General features: G+C 48.4%; 1 protein-coding gene and 1 long non-coding RNA gene across 9 annotated transcripts in view; one reads left to right on the top strand and one right to left on the bottom strand.

The window, feature by feature from the left end:
• The window catches only part of LOC148057506 (uncharacterized), a 47,329-nt gene extending 39,947 nt beyond the window's left edge, over positions 1 to 7,382 (bottom strand). For all 7 annotated transcript variants that reach the window (XR_015706256.1, XR_015706263.1, XR_015706265.1 and 4 more), the window contains exon 1: positions 3,558 to 7,382. This is a non-coding gene — a long non-coding RNA (uncharacterized LOC148057506). The remainder of the gene's footprint in view (positions 1 to 3,557) is intronic.
• Positions 7,383 to 7,693: 311 nt separating this feature from the next.
• JARID2 (jumonji and AT-rich interaction domain containing 2) overlaps positions 7,694 to 22,149 on the top strand; it is a 228,975-nt gene continuing 214,519 nt past the window's right edge. The window contains exons 1-2 of one of the 2 annotated variants that reach the window (XM_087764224.1): positions 7,694 to 7,766; positions 8,362 to 8,992. In XM_087764224.1, coding sequence (XP_087620350.1) covers positions 8,948 to 8,992 — 45 coding nt within the window. In that variant the 5' untranslated portion in view covers positions 7,694 to 7,766; positions 8,362 to 8,947. Of the gene's footprint in view, positions 7,767 to 7,948; positions 8,993 to 22,149 lie in introns of those variants that run through there. The other variant, XM_087764215.1, reaches the window with a different exon arrangement.

Below are 22,149 nucleotides of genomic sequence, written 5' to 3'. Positions count from 1 at the left end.
TTACTAAGAACGAGCAAGTTGTTCTTGTACTTTATTTCTTACACCCTGTTCTTTGCTTAATGATTTCAGGGTCTCGACTCTGTGCGGTGCTGGGGTACCTCAAAAACTGGTCGAAAATCAAAAGGAACTGAGAGCATCCAGCACCCTACAGAACCAGGCCTTTTCTATGCTGTTATTAAACACTGAATTGTCTGATAGCCTTCCTTATGACTGCAACAATAATTTGTTGTTTCTGTCCTTTCAGTAGGAGCCCCCACTATGTGTGTGTTACTTGATTATTTATAAACACGGCCTTTTATTAAAAACACAGCCTCCACTGTGCTGAAAATTAATTCTACTTGGCTGAAACACAAATGATGTTTCAAACCTATGAAATTTATGATCACTTACAAGGCAAAATGATGGCTAAACTTTGGCTAGTAAATTGGACACCAACAGCGCTGACCCTGCCAGTGCTGGAGCCGAGCTCGAGGCCTGATTCACCACTTTTCCACACTACTCATCGGCTGGAACCAGCTCTCGGCAACTGAGCTGTTTTTTTTTTTCCAACAGGAAAACTGAATGTGTCCTATGCTTGAGAGGAGCATCATTACTGCCTATAAAGATGGGGTCCAGCATGCTACATCTCATCTCAGAGCCATATGTACTCTCTCTCTTTGCAAATTAAGCCACCTCAACTAAGACAACCTTATTTCTTTCCTAGAAAGGCCTCGATGTTGCCTGCTGCTAAGGCAAATGGCCCTGCAAGAGCGGCTCTGCCCAGACAGCTGACGTGTAGACAGGAAAGGCAGACATGCAAATGACAGCTTTGTGGGGTGGCACTGGCTGAACTGGGAGTCTCTAGAGCCTCCGGTCCACCCTGGAGCACAAAGCCCTGTGCTGCCTCTTTCCTTCCTCCCCCAAAATCACCAGAGTCAACTTCTACAGTGAAACTAGCCTTTGCCCCTTCCCAGCTACCTCTTCCCTGCCCCTTTCCCCAGTCCTTCTCCCTTCTCACATCCCACCTGGCTCTCTGCACTCACTCTAGTCCCACCCTCCACCTTCCCCTCTCAATTCTCCCCCCATTTCCCACGCCACTTACGAACAATGAAATGCTGGCAAGGCAACCATCTTTTCCTCCCCTGCTCCAGCACTGCCCCGTGCCTCTTGTGACCATGCTGGGCTCCCCTGGGTGCCACGTCCCGGCCACTCACGCACACACTGCGGTGCATCACGCCAGTCTGGGCAGGCCTGCCGTTGCATAAAAGGAAGGGCAGAGGTGGCCATGAAGACATCCTCCCCTTGCCCATCTAGCCAACATCATCCTCCGATCACAGCCCAGACTGCGCTGGTCCCACGAGCCTGATCTTCCCTGTGGCTCAAAGTAAGCATTATGCTCTTCAAAAGTCTGGGGGGCGGGAAGGGAGGAAGAAACACAAACTTTCAAATGGGCACAGGGAAGGAAGGCCAGGAGGAGGAAGAAAGGCGGGATGGAGTATTTCTCTCAACTCCCTCTTCCACCCACTGAGACACTCTTGTTCCTCTTCTTCCACTTAGAGCTCTTATTTCAGTGTAAAAGCATCTTACTTCAATTCAAGGAACTGGTTAAAATTACCAACTCAACTAAAATAGTCACATTTATGCAAAATAACAGCGTGTGCAGCAACTTGCACTGAAACAAAAAACAGAAGTTCATACCAATTTGATCATTTTCATTCAAGCTCGTGTGCTTTTGAGGATTTCGTTCAAGCTTGTGGGCCTCAAGGGTTACTGTCCCACAGTCCTATTTCTCAACACATGCAGGGCAACTAAGCAAACTGCAGTAAATGCCGAACAACATGGCAAGGACAAGCACCCTTACATTGCCAGCTGTAAAAAGCAGTGAAATAAAATGCAAAGGAAAGGCAAGCTGTCATAGTACTAAATTCAGCAGAGAAAGGCAGACAAAGAGCCAAACGAAGAGATACTGCTTCTTCTGCGGTGCTCGCACCAAGAACATCGTGATGGTCCACAAGCGCTATGTCTTCATCAGTTCTGTGAGCTGAAGGAGTATTAGCCCCATTTTACAGACTGTAAACTGAGGCAGTCGGAAATTAAGACCGGAAGAGTCTCAAAGTACCTAAAACCCAATCCTTGCTAGTACTAAGCATTGCGTATTCTTTCAGCGTTCGAAGGATACAGCTTCCAGCAGCCTCTGGTGCAGATGCACATGTGTAGTCCTAAGAGAACCCATAAAATGAGGAACACAATGCAGGAGCTACAACAGGAACACTTTAGCAACCACAGACATATTTATTTCCCCATCTCCTCTTCTACGTTTTCAAGTGGGGGAACAAAGTATCCTGCACACTAGGAGATTTGGATCAAAGAGCTATGATGGTCACAAGTCACAACTCATCACCCACCTGACAACTGTAGCTATTTACGTACAAATTAGTAGTGCTGACCTGGCCACTATTAAAAGATTGATGTAAATGGCTTATCCAGCATCACACTCCTTGGCAGAGAATCAACTTCTCCAAAGCAACGTTCAGCTGCCTTAACAATGAGATTATGTCTTCCCTTCTTGCATTCATAGGAACACGGGAGGGTAAGAGTTCAACAGACAACATTCTCCTTCAGCATGCACTCTAATTCATCCCCAGAGCAGACTCGTTTAATACACTGAATAAAACCCAATCATCCTATGGAGGGGGGAAGGTATGCAATCTATTTTAAGATTATTACAAAGCAATATATAGATGTATGGATGGAATTAAGATTGCATAAGCGTTTCCTAATTCTGGCATTTTGTAACTTTTCAGTGCTTAACTTAGCCACTTTAATATCCTTTCACTCTGACCATCTGCGTAGTGTCTGTCTGCACATGTACGTCAGGCTGCCTCAAGGATCCTGGAGATGCTAGGCACCATGTCTCAATTGCCCAGAGGACTTTAAATCACATGCATAAATCTGCGTTGCATGAATCCAGCCTCTCTGTGCGTGTGATACAGAATCCGCTACACATGTAGAGCTTAACCGCGTGATGGAAGCTGCCTGTTGGGAAACCCTTAGGCCCAGCTGCAGAGACACCACCTTGCGTGTACACCAGCTTACTATGTCGCGTGGTCATTATGTTTGCATTTTATGTAGATATTTAACAAACGTGTACATTTATGCATATATTTAACAAGTAAAAAAAGGTTGTGGGGAAGTGGCCAAACTGACTGCCAGCAACTGGCTACTCATATCTCTATTTCCCCAAGGGAACAAATAAAAGGAAGTTCTACTTCCCTCTTCTGCAAGGGATTCATTCACAGCAGTAGCCATTTTTCTTTTAGAGATGTATTTTAACTCTATCTTTAATATTCTACTGCAATATTACAGTAACATGCTATAGGGCTTTTAAGACCAATGCAAAACAGTAAGGCAGAATAGGAATACAGGAAAGATAGGACGTAAAATGTGACAGAAAGAGGAGGGGAACTGAAATTATCAGATGTGGGAACCAGAATGTCGGGTCTAGACACCAACTCCAATCAGCGGCAAGGCATCTATCAGCAGAGGCCCCTCTCTGATGGCCTCCACATCCTCCTTACCTGCTACAAGGAAGAGCCAGCTGCCTTCTGTCTTCTCAAACACGAAACAAAACGCGCTGTACATAAATGGTGTCGTCATCTGTGGCACAAAAAGCTACTGAGTAGGAATGCGTCTGGATTTTACAAACCTGAGGGCCTACTTTTAGAGTCTCTTCACCTACTATGTCAAGCTTCTAGGAAGCCATTCAAACCTCTAAAAATGCGAATTCCCCGTGTGTTACTGTATCGCCACAGACCGCCAGCCTGATTTTAGGGCTAGAAGCAAGTTCTGTATCCCACAGTGCAAAGCTACCAGCCCTCTCCCACCCTCATCCTTCTCGGTGTACAAAAACTTTTGCTTTTATCCACACGAGAGATTAGATCTCAGAATTCAAAGTTGCATCCCTTTCAGATGCAGAAAACCTGTTCAATGCTAGAGTACTTCATCTTGTCTTTTCTGAAGCAGGCATAATTCACGTAAATACGCCATAGTTGAGGAAAAGGTATCCAGAAGTTATTTTTATGAACTGGTAAGCAGCCATCTGTCCACAAACAATCACAGCCTGCCCCCAAGACAAGGCTCCTTTATGGCTGAACTTGTCTGGCATCATGCCCTTTGTTTGCTGACTGGTGAATTATGGCTCACGAATTCACCCCATGTTCTTTCTGCCTTCCCTGTACTGCTTGTGCCTATTGTTTTATCTGTTTGACCAAAAAGAAGAAACAACAACAACAAAAAGAAATGGCTGTGCTTTGGTTTTATAGTAGACCCTCATTTTCCTTATGAACTAAATACTCTTTTTTATTTGTTTTGACCAGCAACCATACCAGGACCTTCCCCATTACCTTACTGAAAATCTTGCCCCAGAACTCTGAGGACACCACAAACCGTTTTGCATATGCGTCTGCCTTCCAAGTTTGAAAGTGCTGAAAGCAGTAGTCCCTGATTAAAAAAAGAAGCGCAGTCATACGTAAGTCAGCTATGATGAATGTTCTTTTCCTATAACCTCAAGCAGATTTTATCTGTGTTGAGATGTGAAGTAGGCAAGTGTTATGAAATCTCTAGTAGCTGGAGAGGCATCACCAAAATTCCTTCTTAATGAAGCTTCCTCTCACTTTTCACTGGAATCCTGTACTGGAAGATTATCTAATGTGCTAGAAAGTGACCATATTTCACCTCTTGCCCAGAGATAACTGCACGTAGGATGTTTAGTATACACAAGTCCAAATGCACAATGCATAAAAATGTGGTACTCTCATGCAATCCTCCTGCCCCCCAAACAACCAAAAAACACCAAAGCTTTTTGAACAATAGTATCACAGGTCAGACCACTGAGCCTGTTCTGGCCTTTGCGAGTTGTTGGGAAGGTTGACTCTGGACAGTGATAAAAACTAACTGTAAAACAAACACATAAATCCAGTTGTGGGGCTCCTTTATAAATCTGCATAGTTCCTTGTAAAAGGACTACATGAAGAAATGAATGAGATGCAAACAAGGAAACTCTACCATGCTAACATTAGTCACTTCTGAAACGTTTTCAAGGCACAACACAGTTGGAAGCGGCCAGGATGAAACTCACTCTCGAATTAGAAAAAAATGGGATCAAATGTAATGGCAAACACTGACTTCAGTAGCAGTTAACCTGTTATACTAACTGCTATCGTATCAGCATTTAATTAATTTTGTAGAACAGTTTAGCTTCAGTATTTAAAAGGTCAGTCTCCAAAACGCACACAAGCTGAAACTGAAAGGCAAGATCCACCACAGTTACATGATACTTAGGATGTACATAATACGATGCTCTGTATAACAGGACACAAATGTAAATAGAGCCACGGATCCATGGAAAAGGTTTCTGCCACCCAGCCTTGAGAAGAAAATTCATTAGTTTGCACTGACAGTAAGCTCTTGTTCAACACATGGCACAAAAGCCAGTAGCAAACATAGCAACACTGAGACTTAAGAACACTCAGGAACTAATCTCCAAAGCGAGGGGGGGGGGGGGCAGGGAGGGAACAGTTGGTTTTGCTACCTTATGTTGTTTGAGAAAAGCCAGGTAGGTTTGCTACAAGAACTTTTTGCTCAATTGTTGACTTAGAAATACATGAATGACTACCTTTGTCTTTTCTGGTTTTCCAAAATGTCTCCTGGAGAGAGAGTCACAGACTCATCATTATTAATCGAAGAAAATGTGAGACAAAAGTGTTTTCTTTCACGTATGTTGTAGACCTTCAAGCTACATAAACACCTTAATAAAACTGAGGGCAGAAAGTTAAACAGTCCTACATGAAATGTGCCTATTTCCAATTTAAAGGAATGAAAACCTCTCTTCAAACTTACACTTAGAAATAATGTATATTTTCCTACAAGAGGCCTAAAGAAAAGGCTTCAAAAGATTAACTTGATCACAAGTGGTATTACCATAAAAGCTTGATGTTGGATGAGGCCAAGCACAGATTTTTTTTTTTTTCATTTTTTTTATGAAACAAGAGGAGGAAACAAAGCCCTAAAATAATTAGTTGTAAGCATGAAGAAGTGAAGGGATAACTAAGAAATTATGACATAACTTGATTTTTTCCATTTAGTGTCTTAAACATGATTTGCATCCTATTTCTAAGGTAAAGGGAGAACACTATGCTTACTGATCTTACGCAAGTGAGGAAGGATGGCCTCGTGGTTAAGACAAAAGACTAGGAACCAGTGACTGAGGTCCTGGTGAGTCCTGGGTCTCCTGCTCTCCTGACCTTGAGCACGGCCCCTCAACAGCCTTATGCAAAAGTTTTTGCCCCTAGGAAGCAGAGGTAATTCTCTCCAGAAGGGATGTGAACATATAAACTGCATCTGGAAGGCAGCGCAAAGTCCCTAAAGCGTTACACAAATGTAGGCATTAGCATAGAGGTATGTCGCCTCACAGTTTGCGGTGACTTGTACAGAAAAGCGCAAACGTCCGCCGAGTACAGTGATACCTCACCAGGGAGAGCATCAATTACTCTCCTTCCTCCTTGTGCCTGGAAGGGATGTAATCCAGCATAAAAGAACTGTTGTGTTTTCTCTTAAGACGCACCTTGCACTTTGCACCCAGTTTCCTGCTTTTTTTTTTTTTTTTTACTGGGGGAAAAAAAAAAACCATCGAGTATTTGAACGTCAGGGTTTTGCACTGACACCCCGTTTCCAAGCCCCACGAGCGCCCAGCTCGTTCCCCGGGACAGCCCGCCGCGGGCAGGGCAGGACGGCGCTGCTGCGGCGCAGGGCGAGTGCCCGGCCCCGGCTCCAGCCCCAGCGGCGCTCCAGCCTCTCGGGGAAGGCGCCGGCCGCTCCTGGGAAGCTGCTGGACCCTCCGCGGCGTGCCCCTGCTCCGGCAGAGCCGGGGATTTAAAAGCCTACATCCACACAAAAAGGTTATTCTCCGGCGCGCCGGACCACCGGCCCAGCCCCGCCGCCGCCGCCCGGGGGCTTGGGTCCCGCGGGGCGGCAGAGGCGCTTCGGCGGGAGGAGGCGCGACCTCAGGCTACCTCCGAGACACACCGAGCGGGCCTGGCACGGCGCGGCCCGGCCCGGCAGCCTGTCCTGAGCCGACACCGCCCGCCCGGCGGGCAGAGCGGAGCGGAGCGGAGCGGAGCACAGCGGGCGGCCCCGCGGCCCAACCCGCCGCCGCCGCCGGCCGCCTCCTCGGCGGCGCGGCCCACAGACACGGAGTTTCGTGCCGCCGCTTCCCAGCCCGACCCAGACACATTAATCCCCTGCGCTCTCCCGGCAGCCTCCCGCGGCGCCTGCCTGCCTCCCCGCTCCCTGTCAGCGATTCCCAATAAACTTCCCCCTCTCTCCTCCTCCTCCTCCTCCTCCTCCTCCGCCGCCGCCGCCGGGCCGGGCCCTCCCCCGGGCGGCGGCGGCGGCCACCTCCGCAGCGGCACCCCGCAAGGCCCAGCCGCCCCTCACACAGCCCCGCCCCTACCACCGAGCGCCCCGGGGGTGGGGGGGGGGGACGGACGGGACGACGGCAAGAGGGAGGGGGAACCAACGGAGAGAAGCGGCGGGGGGGGTGGGGGGGGTAAGGACGAGCGTCGCGAAGGGGGTTCCTCGCCCAGCAGCCAATGGGCGGCGGGCGCGCGCGGCACGTCGGGCGCTGTAGTTCCCCGCCGTCGCCATTTTGTGGCGAGGGAACTACAACTTTCCCGCGAGCAAGGAGACGTTCTCGGGCCCGGCACGGGCAGCCCCGCCGGCCAGGCCAGGTGCTGCCAGCGCGGCGGGCCCCGGTGCATGCCCGGGCCGGGGGAGGCGCGGCGCGGGGGGCAGCAGGGACGGAGCGGAAGGAGAGCCCTTGGCAGACGGGAGGAGAGCGGCGGCTGCTGAGGGGCGGGGAGGGGAGGGGGGCAGGGCAGGGCGACCGAGCGTGCCGCGCGGTGAGGGACCGTCGCCAAACTCCCCGCTCGGGTTGTGGCGCAGGGGCAGCGGCGACCTTGGCTGCCGGGTGGCCGCGCTTAAGTGCCAAAAAAGAAGAGGTGGGAGGGGGGCTGGGGGTGAGGCAAGGGAGGCGTGTGACGCTTGACCCGCGTGAAGCGGTGAGCGAGGCCTGTTGCGTGCCTTGAGGGCAGCGGGGGCCGGGCGTTGCGGCTGCCGTCCCGGTTGGGAGTTAAGGCCAGGCCCTAAGCGGTGTATGTATGTGTGTGTGTGTGCGTGCGCGTGTGCCCGTGTGTATATATATATATACACACACACGCGCGCACACACACACGCAGACATATATATTTAAAAAAAAAAAAAAAAAAAAAAAAGGGAGCCAGGTCCATTTAAAGTTGCTGCCGGAGAGCTGTTCTCATTGGTTAGGGGGGAGCCGGAGGAGCGGAGACACACACGGTGCGCGCAGCCCTCGCTGCCGCCGCCGCCGCCGCCGCCGCCGCCGCCGCCGCCGGAGCCGCCGCTGCCGGAGTTGTCTCTGCCGCTTTCCCCGCTGCAGCGGCACAAACGTGACTTCCAGCGTCCTGATTATTTATCTTCTCCTCTCGGCCCCTTTTCCTCCTCCAAGATGTAACTACAGCTCTGACACTAAGGACCTGCAGATCGCTTAGGTGGCTCGAGAAAAGAGAAAAGGGGATATCAAGGGCGTCGTTTTTGGTTTTTTTTTTGTGTTTAGGCGGAAATTTTCCATTATAATGTTTCACTAAAGTGAATTTTGTTTTTTGTTTCCTTCGCATTCGTCTTTTTTTTTTTTTTTTTTTTTTTCGTCCCCCATTTCTCGGATTTATTGCTAGGAGAATCACATTGTGAGGAAAGAAAGTCGGATTACAAGATACCACTACAAACAACCCCCTCCCCCCAGGATTTTTTCGGTATTTTTTTTTTTTTTTAAATTGTCGCGGCTTTAATTCATGAAGCAATTGTCCCCTTTTGCAATCAGAATTTGGATACCAGAATGAGCAAAGAAAGACCCAAGAGGAATATAATTCAAAAGAAATACGTAAGTGGTCATAACGTATATCATTTGACTCCCAGTTTTAGGAAATGGCAGTGAATGTCAAGTTTATAGCTAATCCTGCAGCTGTAAGGCTTTCGAAACAAATGCAATACTGAATTTTATTTGTCGGTGGTGTGGTGGGGGAGTTTCGGAGGCCCCTTTTAACGGGGAAACCTTCCATCCAGTTTGGTTATAAAACCAGATTTGCGTCGCGATTCCTCCGGTGAATAAATGTATTGACCTCAAATGACACAATCATAATCTAGTTTTAGATGAAAGGCGGGGAGCTCGGGGGGCTGCCGCGGTAATGTCACGAAGCTGCATTTTCAAGCGGTTTTCTTAATACTGCGCTTTTGCATGCGAGAGGAGGTGGTTGGTTTGGGTGGGTTTTTTAAATTATTCTATTTTATTTGTTTGTTTGTTTATTTAATGGTCTGCCTGTGTCTCTCCCCGTCTGGGGAAGCGGCGGCGGTGGTCGTTGAAAGCCCTTTTAAGTTGAAGCCGAGTGCGCCTGGTTATGGCGAGCTCGTTTCTCGCCCGACCGCGTCCCCTCTTCTCCTCTACGCGATCGTTGGCTCCTCTCGCCCTGCCGACGGGAGCCGAACCGGCCGGGGATCGCCCCGCGGGGGGCGCGTTCCCGGGGATCCACTTTCATAATGGGGGGGGGGGGTGGTGGTGGTGGTGGTGGTGTGTGTGTCTGTCGGTCTGTCTCTCTGTCTGTCTGTCTGTGCGCGATGGACAGGGCTCGGCACAGTTTTAAAATCAATTCATGACGATGGCTCGGAAATTTGGGCTAATCCGGCGCAGCCCGGGCTGTATTTCTGCCTCTCTTTATTCCGCCGCTTAACCGATCCCTTGTAATTGTCTAATCCTTCCAACATATAAATGTGGATGGATGGATGGATAGTTGGATTTTTGTTCGTGCTCCAGTTACGTTTTGATTGGCATAGGGGAGTTTTTCTTTACGTTTGGAAAAACTGAGGCGATTCGCCAAATATGCAGTAGAGCGAATAATGGTTTTTATCTGCACGTTTCAAAAAAAAAAAAAAAATTATTCTTCATTTTGGGGGGGTGGGAATATAAATCCTCGCTTCGGGGTGTGTTTGACGCGAGGCTTTAAAAGTTGTAGTTTATATCGCGCCTGTCGACTGTGCCGATTTTTTTTTTTTATTTCCCGCGGGGGGTGTTCCCTGGCAGGGAGGGTGACCTTCGGGACACTTTCCCTCGCTATTCTATAGATTTGGTAAAAACTGCGGTTGACTCCAGCTGACTGCCGCTATCGATTGCCCGCCCCGCTGAAACGCAGCCCGGGGGAGGGGGGGGGGGGGGGCTGCGCGCTATTTCGGAGCTGGGCCCCCCCCTTCCCCCTTTCCCACCCCCACCCCCCTCCGAAATTTGCGAATTAAAATACATCCGCATTGCAGAGGAGCGGGGAGCCCGGGGCCGGCGAGTTTAAAGTATTGCATCGAGACGGGAACGGCGGGTGGAAAGTCTGGCGAAACACGCGAGGCGTCCACGTTTCCCAGGCAGGCAGACAAAAGCGGGGCGGGGGGAGGGAGGAAACCGCGGTGTTAATAATTAAGGGGGGGGGGAAGGGGGGGGGTGAGGGGGATCGCCCCAAACCGCTGCTCCCGGGGCCGGCGGGGGCGAACAATGCGGCGCCGCTCCCGCCCCGCCGGGCAGGGGCTGAGCGCGGCTCCGGCCGGCCCCGGGGGGAGGCAGCGGGGACGGGGGCGAGCGCGGCGGGGCGGACGGCGGAGCCGCCTGCTCCCCGCTTGCAACTTCGCGGCGCCGCTTTTTTTTTTTTTCCCCTTTTTATTGTTTAAACACCCCCCCCCCCCGTGTTTTACGCCCCCCCCCGGCCCCGTTTCCACGTGCGGCGGGGGCGCGCAGGCCGGTGCGCGGGGGCGCAGGCGGCGGTGCCGGCGGCGGCAGCAACAGGTTGCCGGGGCTGTGACGGGAGCCCGCGGGCCGCCGGCCACGCCGCCGCCGCCCGGCCAGGTTCGCCCTGCTCCCGTGACGTCACAAAGGGAAGGGCCTGCGCGCCGTGGAATCTTCGTCGCCTCGCCCCCCCCCCCCGCTTGGCGCCCCCCCGCCCCCGGCGTGACGTCAGAGCCGAGGCGGGCCGGCGGGGCGGGGGCGGGGGGAGGCCCCGGGGCAGCGCTCGGCGGCGCTGCGGGGGAGGGAGGGGGCGGCCCGGCCCCGGGCCAGGTGAGCAGGTGCGGGGCCGCCCGGCCCGGCCCGGCCCTGCCCTGCCGGTTTCGGGGTGGGAGGTTGGCAACCGCCGCCCCGCGTGGGGCGGGGAGGGGAGAAGGGAAGGGCCGGTCACGTCGCCCCGCGGGGGCGGCGGCGTGGGGACGCGGCGTGGCGACACGCGTGGCGCGTTTCCTCCTGCCCGTGACCTTCGGGCGTTGCAGCAGCCCGGCGGAGCACGCCGGGCCGCGGCCGCCGCCTCTTCGCCGGTGCCAGCCGGGCCTTTTGTTGTCCGCCTGCGCGGCTGCAGGTGTGACCGCCCGCCCCCGGGTCGGGGCCGCCACCGCCTCCCGGCCTCCGCGGAGGCCGCTCGTCCCGGGTGGGGGCCGTTAAACACCACCCCCACGCACACACCCACCCCCGTCAGGCTCGGCCCCACCGGTGACGCCCCGCGGCCCTGGGGCAGGCCTCCGCCCGGGCACCCAGGCACCGCCGCAGGTGACCCGGGAGAGGCGGCGCGGAAAGCCGGCAGCGGCTGAGGCAGGCCTGGCCTCGCCTCGCCTCGCCTCGCCTCGCCTCGCCGGCCCGCGGCTCGGCAGGGCCGGCCTCCCTGCCCCGCTGCCGGGCCGCGGCGGAACCAGGGTCCGCCGAGCGTCAGGCCCTGCCTCCCGGCCGGGGGGCCCCGCTGCTCCCCGCCCCGAGGTGCGGGCTGCGCCGGGGCTGGCGCCCCGCCGTGGGGAGGGCGGGCGGGGGCCGGCCGAGTGCCCCCCGCTGCGCGGGCAGCGGGCGCTGCTTCGGCGGCCCCGCTCCCGGTGTCGCGGCGGGCTGCCGCGCCGGTGAGGCTGCCGCGTTTCGGCATTTGCGAAATGAACTCTGAAAACAAAAAGGTGGTGAGAACAATGGAGTAAAGCCTGCGCGTTGCAGGCTGCCGTCGCAGGGCTTGGCTCCCCGCTTCCCAAGGGAGCGCAATTAAAAGTTCCCTTAAACTTTGAGAGCGTTATCGTTGGCGACCGATAACCCAGGAATGAGGAAATCCGTGTATGTATCTCTTTTTCTGTGCTTCAAAAACGCTATCACTTGATTTGTATATCTTTCTTCTCACTTTACCCTCCTCCTTCTCAAACATCTTTACATACCAAATATTGCCTTTTGGCTCAGGTCTCGGAAAACTGACAGCTTTGTAAAGCATTAGCCGAGAAGCCAGACTGCATTCAGTATGTGCTTGGAATTAATAGCTCTTAAATGAAGAGCTTTGAAGTCTTAAGTGTAATTTCACAGGTGTGTTTTTCTGCCCGTTTTTGTGACGCCGAATAGCAAATCTTCTGTTCTTGCCAGCTTAGGTCTCGGAGTATCAGGCCTGGATTACTGTCTCTCAGTACCTGCACAGTTCTGCCACCGTAGCAGATGGCAAAACGTAATTAAGGAGTAATGTCGCTACTCTCGCCTCGTGCGATTTGTTTCCTTGTCCTTGCAGAGGTAAAAGTGCTGTCGTCTGCCATGAGGTGACACGCTTCACCTCCGGAGGGCCTGGTAAGCCCCTCAGACAGAGGGCCGGCGAGGCCTGTCCAGGATTAGCGGGCGCCAGACATCCGAGGAGAGCTCCTGTGAGCGCTGCAGCCTTTGAAGCAATACTCTCTGCTTGGGCGAGCGTCGAGCGGGAGTTTTGGAGGGGACGGCGGCCACCTCCTCCTGCGTAAGGGATGTTTGTGTGCAGGGGCCTGGCCCTGGGCACCCCCAGGCTTCAGCCTGACCCTCCTGCCCTGCTGTGTTTTATGCAGGAGTTTCCTCGTCTCCCTCCCCCAGCACACAACTGACAGCGTGCTTTAAGTTTCACCACTTCCTGCAAAAAATAATACAAATATACCGGTGGCAGCAGAGGTAGTATTCAGTGTACATTGCATCTATTTCAAATAACCTTCTGGAGCTTTCTTGCGCTGGGTCTTTTTCAGGCTTGCAGTAACGATTGCAGCATAGCATGCTCAACTCTTTTTTTTTTTTTTTTTTTTTTCCCTTTTTTTTCTCGTATGTATAACTCCAGCTAACCGTGTAAGGATGCTAGCCGCACTTGAGATCCGAGTTTGGGTTCCTCTTAAACCTTTTCCTGGTCTGTTGAGACTACAACATTTTGTTGTAAGTGGCTGTAGGATGGCGTGTAACTAGAAACTAGTAATTAAAATCCTTCTTTTTTTTTTAAAGGAATATTTACTTTTTGCTATCAACAAATGCTTTGCCCTGAGACTCCTACTCGCTCCGGTGGACTGTGAGTCAGAAGTCTTTGTAAGATGCTGTTCAGAGTGAATTATAATGAATCGAGGCCCCTGTGAAGAGTTTCTAATGTTCATTAAGCACTTTTACCTTCTCTTATGAGGCCTACTAAGCCAGTATTAAAAATACATTACCCCTTCCTTTTCTGTAGATGTAAAATAACAGCTGATGTTATGCATATGCTAAAGTGTGGTATAAACGTCAGCTGATTCTGTAAGGCAGTAGCATTCCCTCCATTTTATTGTTTGATGAAACAGAAAGAAGTCTAAATTACTTGCCTGAAGCTATGTACTGTAACGGTGGCAGAGATGGAACTAATCTGTATTTCTGCAGGCTCGTCCAATACTCTATCCTCTAGCTTACGGGCTCTTGCTACGAGGCACAGCGTCTGCTATGCAGGGACTACTTTACGCGGTTCAAACTTACTTCCAAGATTTTCCCCCTCCCCGGTTATGGTCTGGGCTGTGAGATTAACAGTATATTTTTAACATAATAATACAATAAAAGATGCATTTCAGTATGGATACTTGATTTTTTTTTTTTTTTTGGAGTGATGATCATACCCTGCAGCTGACAGAGACCAGTTGATACTGTGATGACTCAGCTGTGGGAGTATTACATAAAGTAGGCTAATTTTTAAATCTCATAGTCTGAAGCTAAAGAGACTCCAGGTTTAAAATTTATATTTTGTTTGCACACATTACTGATATTTCCTGGTTTGAACATAACTGAAAGTTCTTGAGGAGGAGGGAAATGTGTTTTGGGGTTGGTTTGGGGTTATTTTTGGCCATTTATATTGTGTAGTGACTGAATTCAATCAACTTGAACTTGGGGAGGGGGGGAAACACCAGCTGCTTTCATTTCTAAAGTTTCCAGTTTGCAGCACTCAAGTGAAAGGGAGGCTTAGAGGTAATTTTAAAGTAGGGAAAGGAAAAGCAGAGACACGTTTATTATTTTTTATTGCAAGCACCCAGCTTTTGTGTGATTTAGCAGATGTGAAATTTGCAGAGGAATACATGCATTGCTGCGAAATTCAAATTTGCGTTTCAAACATTCTGTTTTTTCCCCTTAGTCCTTTGCATGGCTTTCTTCCCAACTATAAATGTAAACCAAGTGTAAATGATACATTGTTTGCCTTAGTGGGCAGACAGTCGGAAAAGAATAGTGCTGATGGATTTGACTGCCTCTGTGTAAGATTAACAGGACATTAACTTTCAAGTCTAATAATGCAAATTTCAGTGTTATCAAACCTGAGCTTCCCTTAAATGTTTCCTGATGCTGATGGCCCTAAATGTCGCTCAGCTATGTGCCAAAACTTCAGTCGACTGTTTTTATGATCCAGGTCTTCACCTTCAATACGAAGTCCCTGAACCTGTTGTTACGACTTTAGAGAAAAGGGTAAAACGTAACCTGGAGTTTAATGTCCAAGTAAATGACGGGGTATGGTACGCATATACTTTTTATATTTACTACCATTTTTTATTTAAAACATTTTTAAGTGGTAGGAAGCCACCAGGAAACTTAAAAGCTGCAAATCGCTTGTAAAATTCAGGTCTAGTGGGTGAGGAGTACTTGGCGCTGAAATTCAGATAGAGGAAATAATATGCTTGCCAAAATGTATTTGGTGTTCTCTTAGATCTTTGATGGGTTGTTTTGCTGGCTCGTTACTACTGGGAATATTGGATGTGATCCTTCCTGGTTTTTAATGGGCAGGTTTTATTTGGGAACTCTTGGTTTTCATTTGTAGGGGCGAGTTTATTTCGGTCGGTCACAAAAACTTTTTCTCAATGAATCAGTAGGTAGAAGGTTTAAAACCATTTGCCGTTTCACTCGCTCGGGTTTCACACTTTCCCTCGTGTAATGACATCCTGTTCTGATGTTGTTCCTTCAGTAATCCGGCAGAGGCCTGGTATTTCCAGTGGTGGGCTGTGGGAAAGGGATAAACCCTTTAATTATAGCAGCAAGGGCTTGTTTGAAAATACGCTAGCTCTCTTCCCCTCCACGTGCGCTTTGTCTGTCGCTTCCTTGTGCAGATGAAGGGTCCGAAGCTGTAAAACGCTGCTCTTCGACTTGCCGTGCAAGCGTGGCCACGATCGGTGGCTGAGAGCATTGCCACGCTGAACGCCGTGTCTCAAGGCTCTCGGCTAGAGATCACGGCTCCCTGGTCTGTGAGCAGATGGGTGGTATGAGTGCACCCCATCTGCTCCTGTGCAAAGTTTATCGGCTTAATTTATGCTGCTGCAGAAAGCTGTTTGGAGTGACCAGCTTGGCTGAGCACAGAAGCAAGGAAAAAAGGCTCGCGTGGATATCATCGTTCCACCGGTTCACGTAGGGAAGAGCGGCATCCAGAACTGCTTCCACGTTTCTGCAGCAAATTTCTCATCCCGCACTGACGCGTCATAAACCGTATCCCGTACTTTTATCTGGGGGAACAAAACCTCCTTTAATCAGGCATAAAAACGGGATTGTGTGATTAAAAAAAATGCATTGAAAACAGAATGAGAAACCTATACTAAGGTCTCCGTACACTTTCTGCATCTAGGTCAGGCCTGTGGAGCAAGAGCGGTTTCTGGTCAGGTTCGGTTTAGTGCCTGTAGGATTGCTACAGTTGCAGTCAGACATTTTGACGCTGCTATAATCTGTTCAGCAAAAATGCGACGATGCCCTCAGAAGAGTTTATAATTGCATCACTTGAGGGGCATGACTTAATCCTTTCAAAATGTCTCTCTTCTGTAATGTGTAATTTGCTTGGCCTGTCCTACTTGGCTTCTTGTGGTCTTTTCTGCCAGGTTCTTCCCTTGATTTGCTCTGCAAAAAGGCAGCTTTGGATCTCTGGCTATTACTATATTGCTTTTACTTCCTAAAGGCTAGAAGAAATGCAAATAATAAGAATCAAGTTGAGAAACTGTGGCCTGCTGCCGTGCTCCCGGAGGGCTTGTGGTGTTTGCATCCCTGCGCTCTGCTTTCAGTTCTTTGAGCTTGCCTCGCTGGTCTGACATCTTTTGGATGACGTGGTGGTTGCAGGAGATTAGCATGTTTTGGCACACGCATGCTATGATGACTGGCTAACGATATTTATAAAGTTCAAAAATAAACCATGGGAGCTCATTCTGACATAATCTACTAATCTTAGTTTTGCACTTTGATACTGTGTTGTCTGAGCCAAGTCAGGATAAGTGTATATTACGAGCAATTCATTTTTAGCTTTGCTTGCAGATTAGTGTTGAAGCAATGCATGCTTTTAAATTAAGAATGATGGGAATGAATTTGGAGAAATTATTGGCTCTTTCAACTATATGCATATGGAAATCAGCTATGTGCCTATTTTTAAAACAGATTTATGTGAGTGGGTAGAGGTGCATGTTCCCCAATATTTCTGGACAATGTTGTCTACTGGCATTTTGACTTGATGGTTTTTTCCTTCACTGCCCACAGGAACAGGACAGTCTTCTCTGCCCTTTCCCACATTTGTATGTTAGGGGAAGGACTTTCTTTTCTCTTTGAGGATTGTGCTTTATGTTCTTCTGGATAAAAAAAATCTGCTACTGCTTTGAGTAAACTTTAGCCTCATGCTAGGCATCCTGCTAGTCACTCTGCATTTCAGGGAGTCCAACCAAGACAGTAAGCTTTTGAGGCTCCTCAGTGACAGGAATTCACTTTCCCCTGGGCCCTGACAACTCCATTTAAACAGCTAATAACAATTTTCTAGCTACGTTTGGGATTGGCCTGCATTTTTGAGAAATACAAAGAGGGACTGGAAGATGTAAAGCCTGCGAGTCAAGCAAATTGCAACGTACAAGTATTTTTCGAGGTCGCTACTAATAAAGTGGACAGAAACCATGAGTATTGGACAAGAGTCTGTCCAGTGTCTCACTCTTTCAGATGCTTATCATTATTTTTATTAGTTGTTATATTTAGCATATAATTTTCTGTGCTGTTCTAAAACAGGGGACGTTTATGCCCAAAAAGTACATCGTCTAGAAATTGCACTTAGAGTTTTAAGTTGCTTCAGGCTACCAATACATGTTTATAGTTTTTTTTTCTTTTTATAAGGTGCCTGTTGGGCAGACTAAGGGTGATTTGGAGACGGGGATATGTTTCCTTCTTTCTCGCCTTTTTTATTTCATGGATATTACTTTCAGCCAGTTTGTCCCACAGAGTTCTTTTTGGTACATCAAAGTTGTAAGCCAAATCTCTCAGCTGCAGTGTGCATGCTAAAAACCCCACAATACAAATTTCCAACCCTGCACGTATGCCAGATCAATTAACTTCTTAACTCAACTCGAGCTGAAAAAAAAAAAGAACTGCTTCTGTTTTGGTTTCAGCCCTACAAAACTTGGTCCAGACTTTGAGTTTACAAAACTCAAAGCCAAGCAAAAAGAAGGTTTTCTGTTATTGTTTGTAAAGTTGACTGATCACCAAGCTAGTGTTGTACGCGGTTCCTTTTTGGGTGATGTTCCAAATGACCGGCCTTAATGTGAGTGTTTTTCATAGAAGGATGACATAGATGGACGCCCGAGATGTGGTTTTCTGATTGATAGTCACTTTTTTCTCCCCCTCTTGAAGCGTAGTGATAATGATGAAAATTCTCATGGCGTATTGCCATCGTGCAGACTGGCTTTCTGAGACCAGGGAACGTCCCTTTTGGTTTTGGATGTAAAGCAGAAGTTAATGTGTTGGAATAGTATTTCCTCTGATCATTTATGAAAAGCTGTACTACAGCTGAGTAAGACTGTAGAAGAAGGTAGTCTTTCTGCTACTGAGGCCTTTATCTTAAGGTTTAAAAGCTTTTACCAATGTTTGGGGTTTTTTTTTGTTCTAGTTATTCAACATGTAATGGGGACACAGTAATATCACTTTGTAAGACAAGAGGCTTCGTGTTACTTAAAAGCTGGAGTTACAGCATGTTACAGTAACTGTAACTTGTGAATTATTTATAACTTGGAAGAAATAATGGTTGTCCTAATGGCAAATAATTTTGAAGCTGGCTTTTTCATTTTCCAAGTCTGTCTGTGATGCCTCGAACCAACAAAAACTATAAAATCAAGAAGCAGCCGTTGAGAGAAGCTGTCCTCTCCTATTCTACTGTCCCCTTCTTCCTATCTGTGGTGGAATTGTCCTGTGTGCAGTTTTTGTGTTTTGCCTTCGGTAACGGCATTGTGAATGCAGAGACCAGTAAGCTGCCTAATGCCGTGTTTTTATGATCACTTTAATCCTGCACTGCACTGAAAGAAGCGGTTTAGCCTTCCTCTGGTTGCCTCTTCCCCCTCTCTTCTGCAGGCCAACGTGTACCAGGTGATAGCTCCCACCACAGACTGGGGACTTCCCAGGTTAAAACTGAACTGACAAAATATGTTTGATTTTTAATGTGGATTCATTTAATATTGCAGTTTGTGGCGTAGCTGTAAAAATACTTGGTCTGGGGAAGGTGTTGCAGGGACACAAATTAAGTGGCAAGGGAGGGGTTTGATTGCTTCTGTTAGCAATAGTGTGAGCTTAAATGGGCTGTGAAATTATGACTAAATAGGAGTCAAGATATATGTTTTATTTCCTAGCAAACAAAATTAGCTGTCCTTGTCTGTTCTAAGGATTGTTCGGGCATGGATTTTGCTGTACCGTCCTACTGCTGGAAGCACGGTGACTATTAAATAAGGTGGAAACGAAGTTAGGCCACGTAGGTGAAAATGAAGCTGAAGATGTTTGCGCCTGTGGTCACAGTAGTGCCATAATCATTTCCAAAGTGCTAAAATATGTTAGAAGAGGGTTAAAAATCTACTACTGGTGTTACGTGTTATGCTTGGTTAAATAGGATTTCAACTATTTTAAACAAGAGAAGAAAAAAGGGGAAGAAAATGAAATTAAGATCGCTGTGCTACTGGAAGCTGGGTTCCACTGCTAAATGTGTTAGAAGAAGTAGTACTCTTTTTAATTCAACACCTGCGTGCACCCACCCCACCATGCAAGAGCTCCACCGTGGAAGTGAAGCCACTGTACTGTTCTACTTTCTACAGCAAGGACCTGCTTACAGAAGGGAGTTTCTCCAGAAATTTCCCATGGCTTTATTTAGTTTATCCTGTACTGCTGAGGAATAAGTTCAGATAGCTTCTCTTCTTAAAACCACTCGTGTCTATTGAATGTGCAAGTGAACTGAAGTGCTGATGTATTTTTGCCCCAGGTGCCCAAGTAGTGTGAGAAGGCCAAACCATGTCAAATCAAGAAGCTACAAAAAACAAGGTTTTCTTTAATTATAGGAACATCAGGATGTGGCATCACATGCCTTTCTCTCACCATTGAAGACAGCAGCGGTGACCCTGCTGATCTTTCCTTCGTGGTATCGCTCACAGTGTGCTGTGGCCACGTCAATACAACTATAGAGCTGCATACGAAATAGGGTCAGTGGAATTATCTGGCTTAAAAAGTAGTTACGCCAATGCTCTCCTCTTCTTTCTTCCCCCACTCCCCCCTCCTCTTTAAATGGTCTGGTTTCAGTGCAAGCCTGCAAAGACTTTTTAAGTGGCACAGTTAAGGGAACCGTGGGGCACGAGGACCTCTTTGGCTTTGCTGCCGATTAAAGAGAGATGTGGAACTGCACCCTCAGTTTCAGTCCGGCAAGGCGCTGTAGCACGTGCCTGTCTCAAATGTATGAATACTCTTACTGACGTCGACTGAAGTACTTGGAGCTTGCGAGTTAAGCACATGCCGAAGTGCTTTTCAGGGCTCGAGATTTTGCCATTCCTGTGTAAGAGGGTGTGCAAGTATTTGCAGGCAGGAATGTTAGTTTTGTAAGAGGGTGATAGCCATTTAATGGTTTTAATGGCTTTACTAGATGTTGTCCTGCCTGTTTTCTTTTCTGAACTGTTTCTTTTCCTTTTTGCTTTTCCAAGCATCTTCTCTTAATATTTTATTTAAATGTAGTAACTGTTCTTTTTCTTTCCTTACTCTTCTCCTTCTCTTCATTATAGTGTGCATAGTACTGGCATTTTTTATGGTTCACTTCCCCCCTCTCCCCCCGCCCTCTTGTCTTTTAGTCCCATGCTTTTCTCTTTCTCTGACTTCTGTGTATTTCTCTGGTTGGGCTCCTCTATCCACGTCGTCTCTGTCTGAGGAAATTAGCTCTTATGAAGCTGCTGGCATCTCTTTGCAAAATGAACTGTTGTTGCGGTATTTTTTTTCGTTTCCTGAAGGCCAAAGGGGGAGATGAGGAAAGGTTCCTGCAGTTCATTTTGGGGGCAGCTCCATAGGAAATACTTTGGAAGGGGAGGGATTGCACTGTTGCTACTTGTCTCTCAAGCCTGCGTGCAGAATTTGAGTGTTAGTTATAGAAAATACTGGCTGCGTACTTACATTATGCAAGGCTCAGCAAACTGTTAATGCGCAAATACTGTTGAGGAAAAGTAGAACGTGGCCCTGCTCATCCCTTTTTACAGTCCTTTTATGAACTTTTGGGAAATCAAATCCTGCTGATGTGAGCATTCAGGAAAAGCTAATTTCATAATTCACATACATTAAAGGCTTTTATTTATAAAACATCAATATTCATGCTCTTTCAGTCAAGAGCAGCGTTATGTGACACGACTGACCAGTCGTAAAAAAAACAGTGTGCAGCTTCCGTTATTGAAAGGATCTTTGCAGTCTCCGTTCGGGTCTGACCTACCAAAATAACTAAAGGTGGTCAGCTTTCTTCCAGGCTGGGTGGCAGACCAGGTGTAATGATTACTGGGCCCTGTTGCTTTGGAGAGCAGGAATACAATTTTCAGCATAAATATGTTAAGAAAAGCAGGGTCTCTTAAAGTCTTGTGGGTAATGTAATTTCTTTATATCATGCTTAGTATTTCATTATAATACTACTTCAGCTGGCTCCTATGAAAGCTGGTGATGTGTCATGCAGAAGAAGGAACTGTGTTTATGATGTAGGTAATCATGTTTTTTTCCCCTCACAAGCATCTTTTCTTATGTTCTTGTTGATTCCCCTTTCTTTTGTGTTGTCATTATATGCCCGTTACTCTTGCAGTCAAGGATGCGGTGAAATTAATTCCCTGTGGGCATTTTGGAAATTACTGGTTCACTAATTTGGATGGAGGAGAGTGAAGAGATAAACTATTATTTCCTTTTTATTTTTTCACCAACTTTTCTCAGCTCCTGCCAGGGATGAGTCTGTTGTTTTCTCCCCTTGCAGACAACCCATCTGTTAGTGCATTACGACCCCTGGTCTACTCATGCCTGATGACTGCTGAGGCCATTCCTGTGAGGCTCTGCTTCCTGGCCCACATGGGACCAGGAGCGGCATTCCCGTCTGCATGCCTATCCGTACATGTCCTGCTTCCCCCTCTGGAATAGTGCTGAGTTGACCACAGGGATTCCCTGGCAAAGTTGTCAGAAGCTTTTTAGCTTTTTGGAAGATTTTTTTTGTGGATATGCCTTTGCTTCTTTCTTTTCTTTCTATCCTTTTCGTGTCCCTGTTCACCTTTCATAACCATGAGTAGGTATGTGGTACCTACTGAGTCCCAGGCTGAGGGACTGCCTGGTTATCAGCTCTGCAGAATCCATCTCCTTCACACGAGCTCTTTTCAGAGGTGCTTCAGAGCGTTGTCATTTTACCGCCTGCGCGCAACAAGCATGACTTGCAGCTGCATCTGGGGCTTTGTCAGGGAAGCGTGAGTGTGCTCAGCTCTGGAGACCTAACCTGCCCTCCGGTCACCGTT

The sequence above is a fragment of the Nipponia nippon genome, unplaced genomic scaffold (assembly GCF_047370975.1).
Source record: "Nipponia nippon isolate SJK-2023a ecotype South Korea unplaced genomic scaffold, ASM4737097v1 scaffold_1, whole genome shotgun sequence".
NCBI lineage: Eukaryota > Metazoa > Chordata > Aves > Pelecaniformes > Threskiornithidae > Nipponia > Nipponia nippon.
This window is presented reverse-complemented; position numbering and strand designations above follow the sequence as displayed.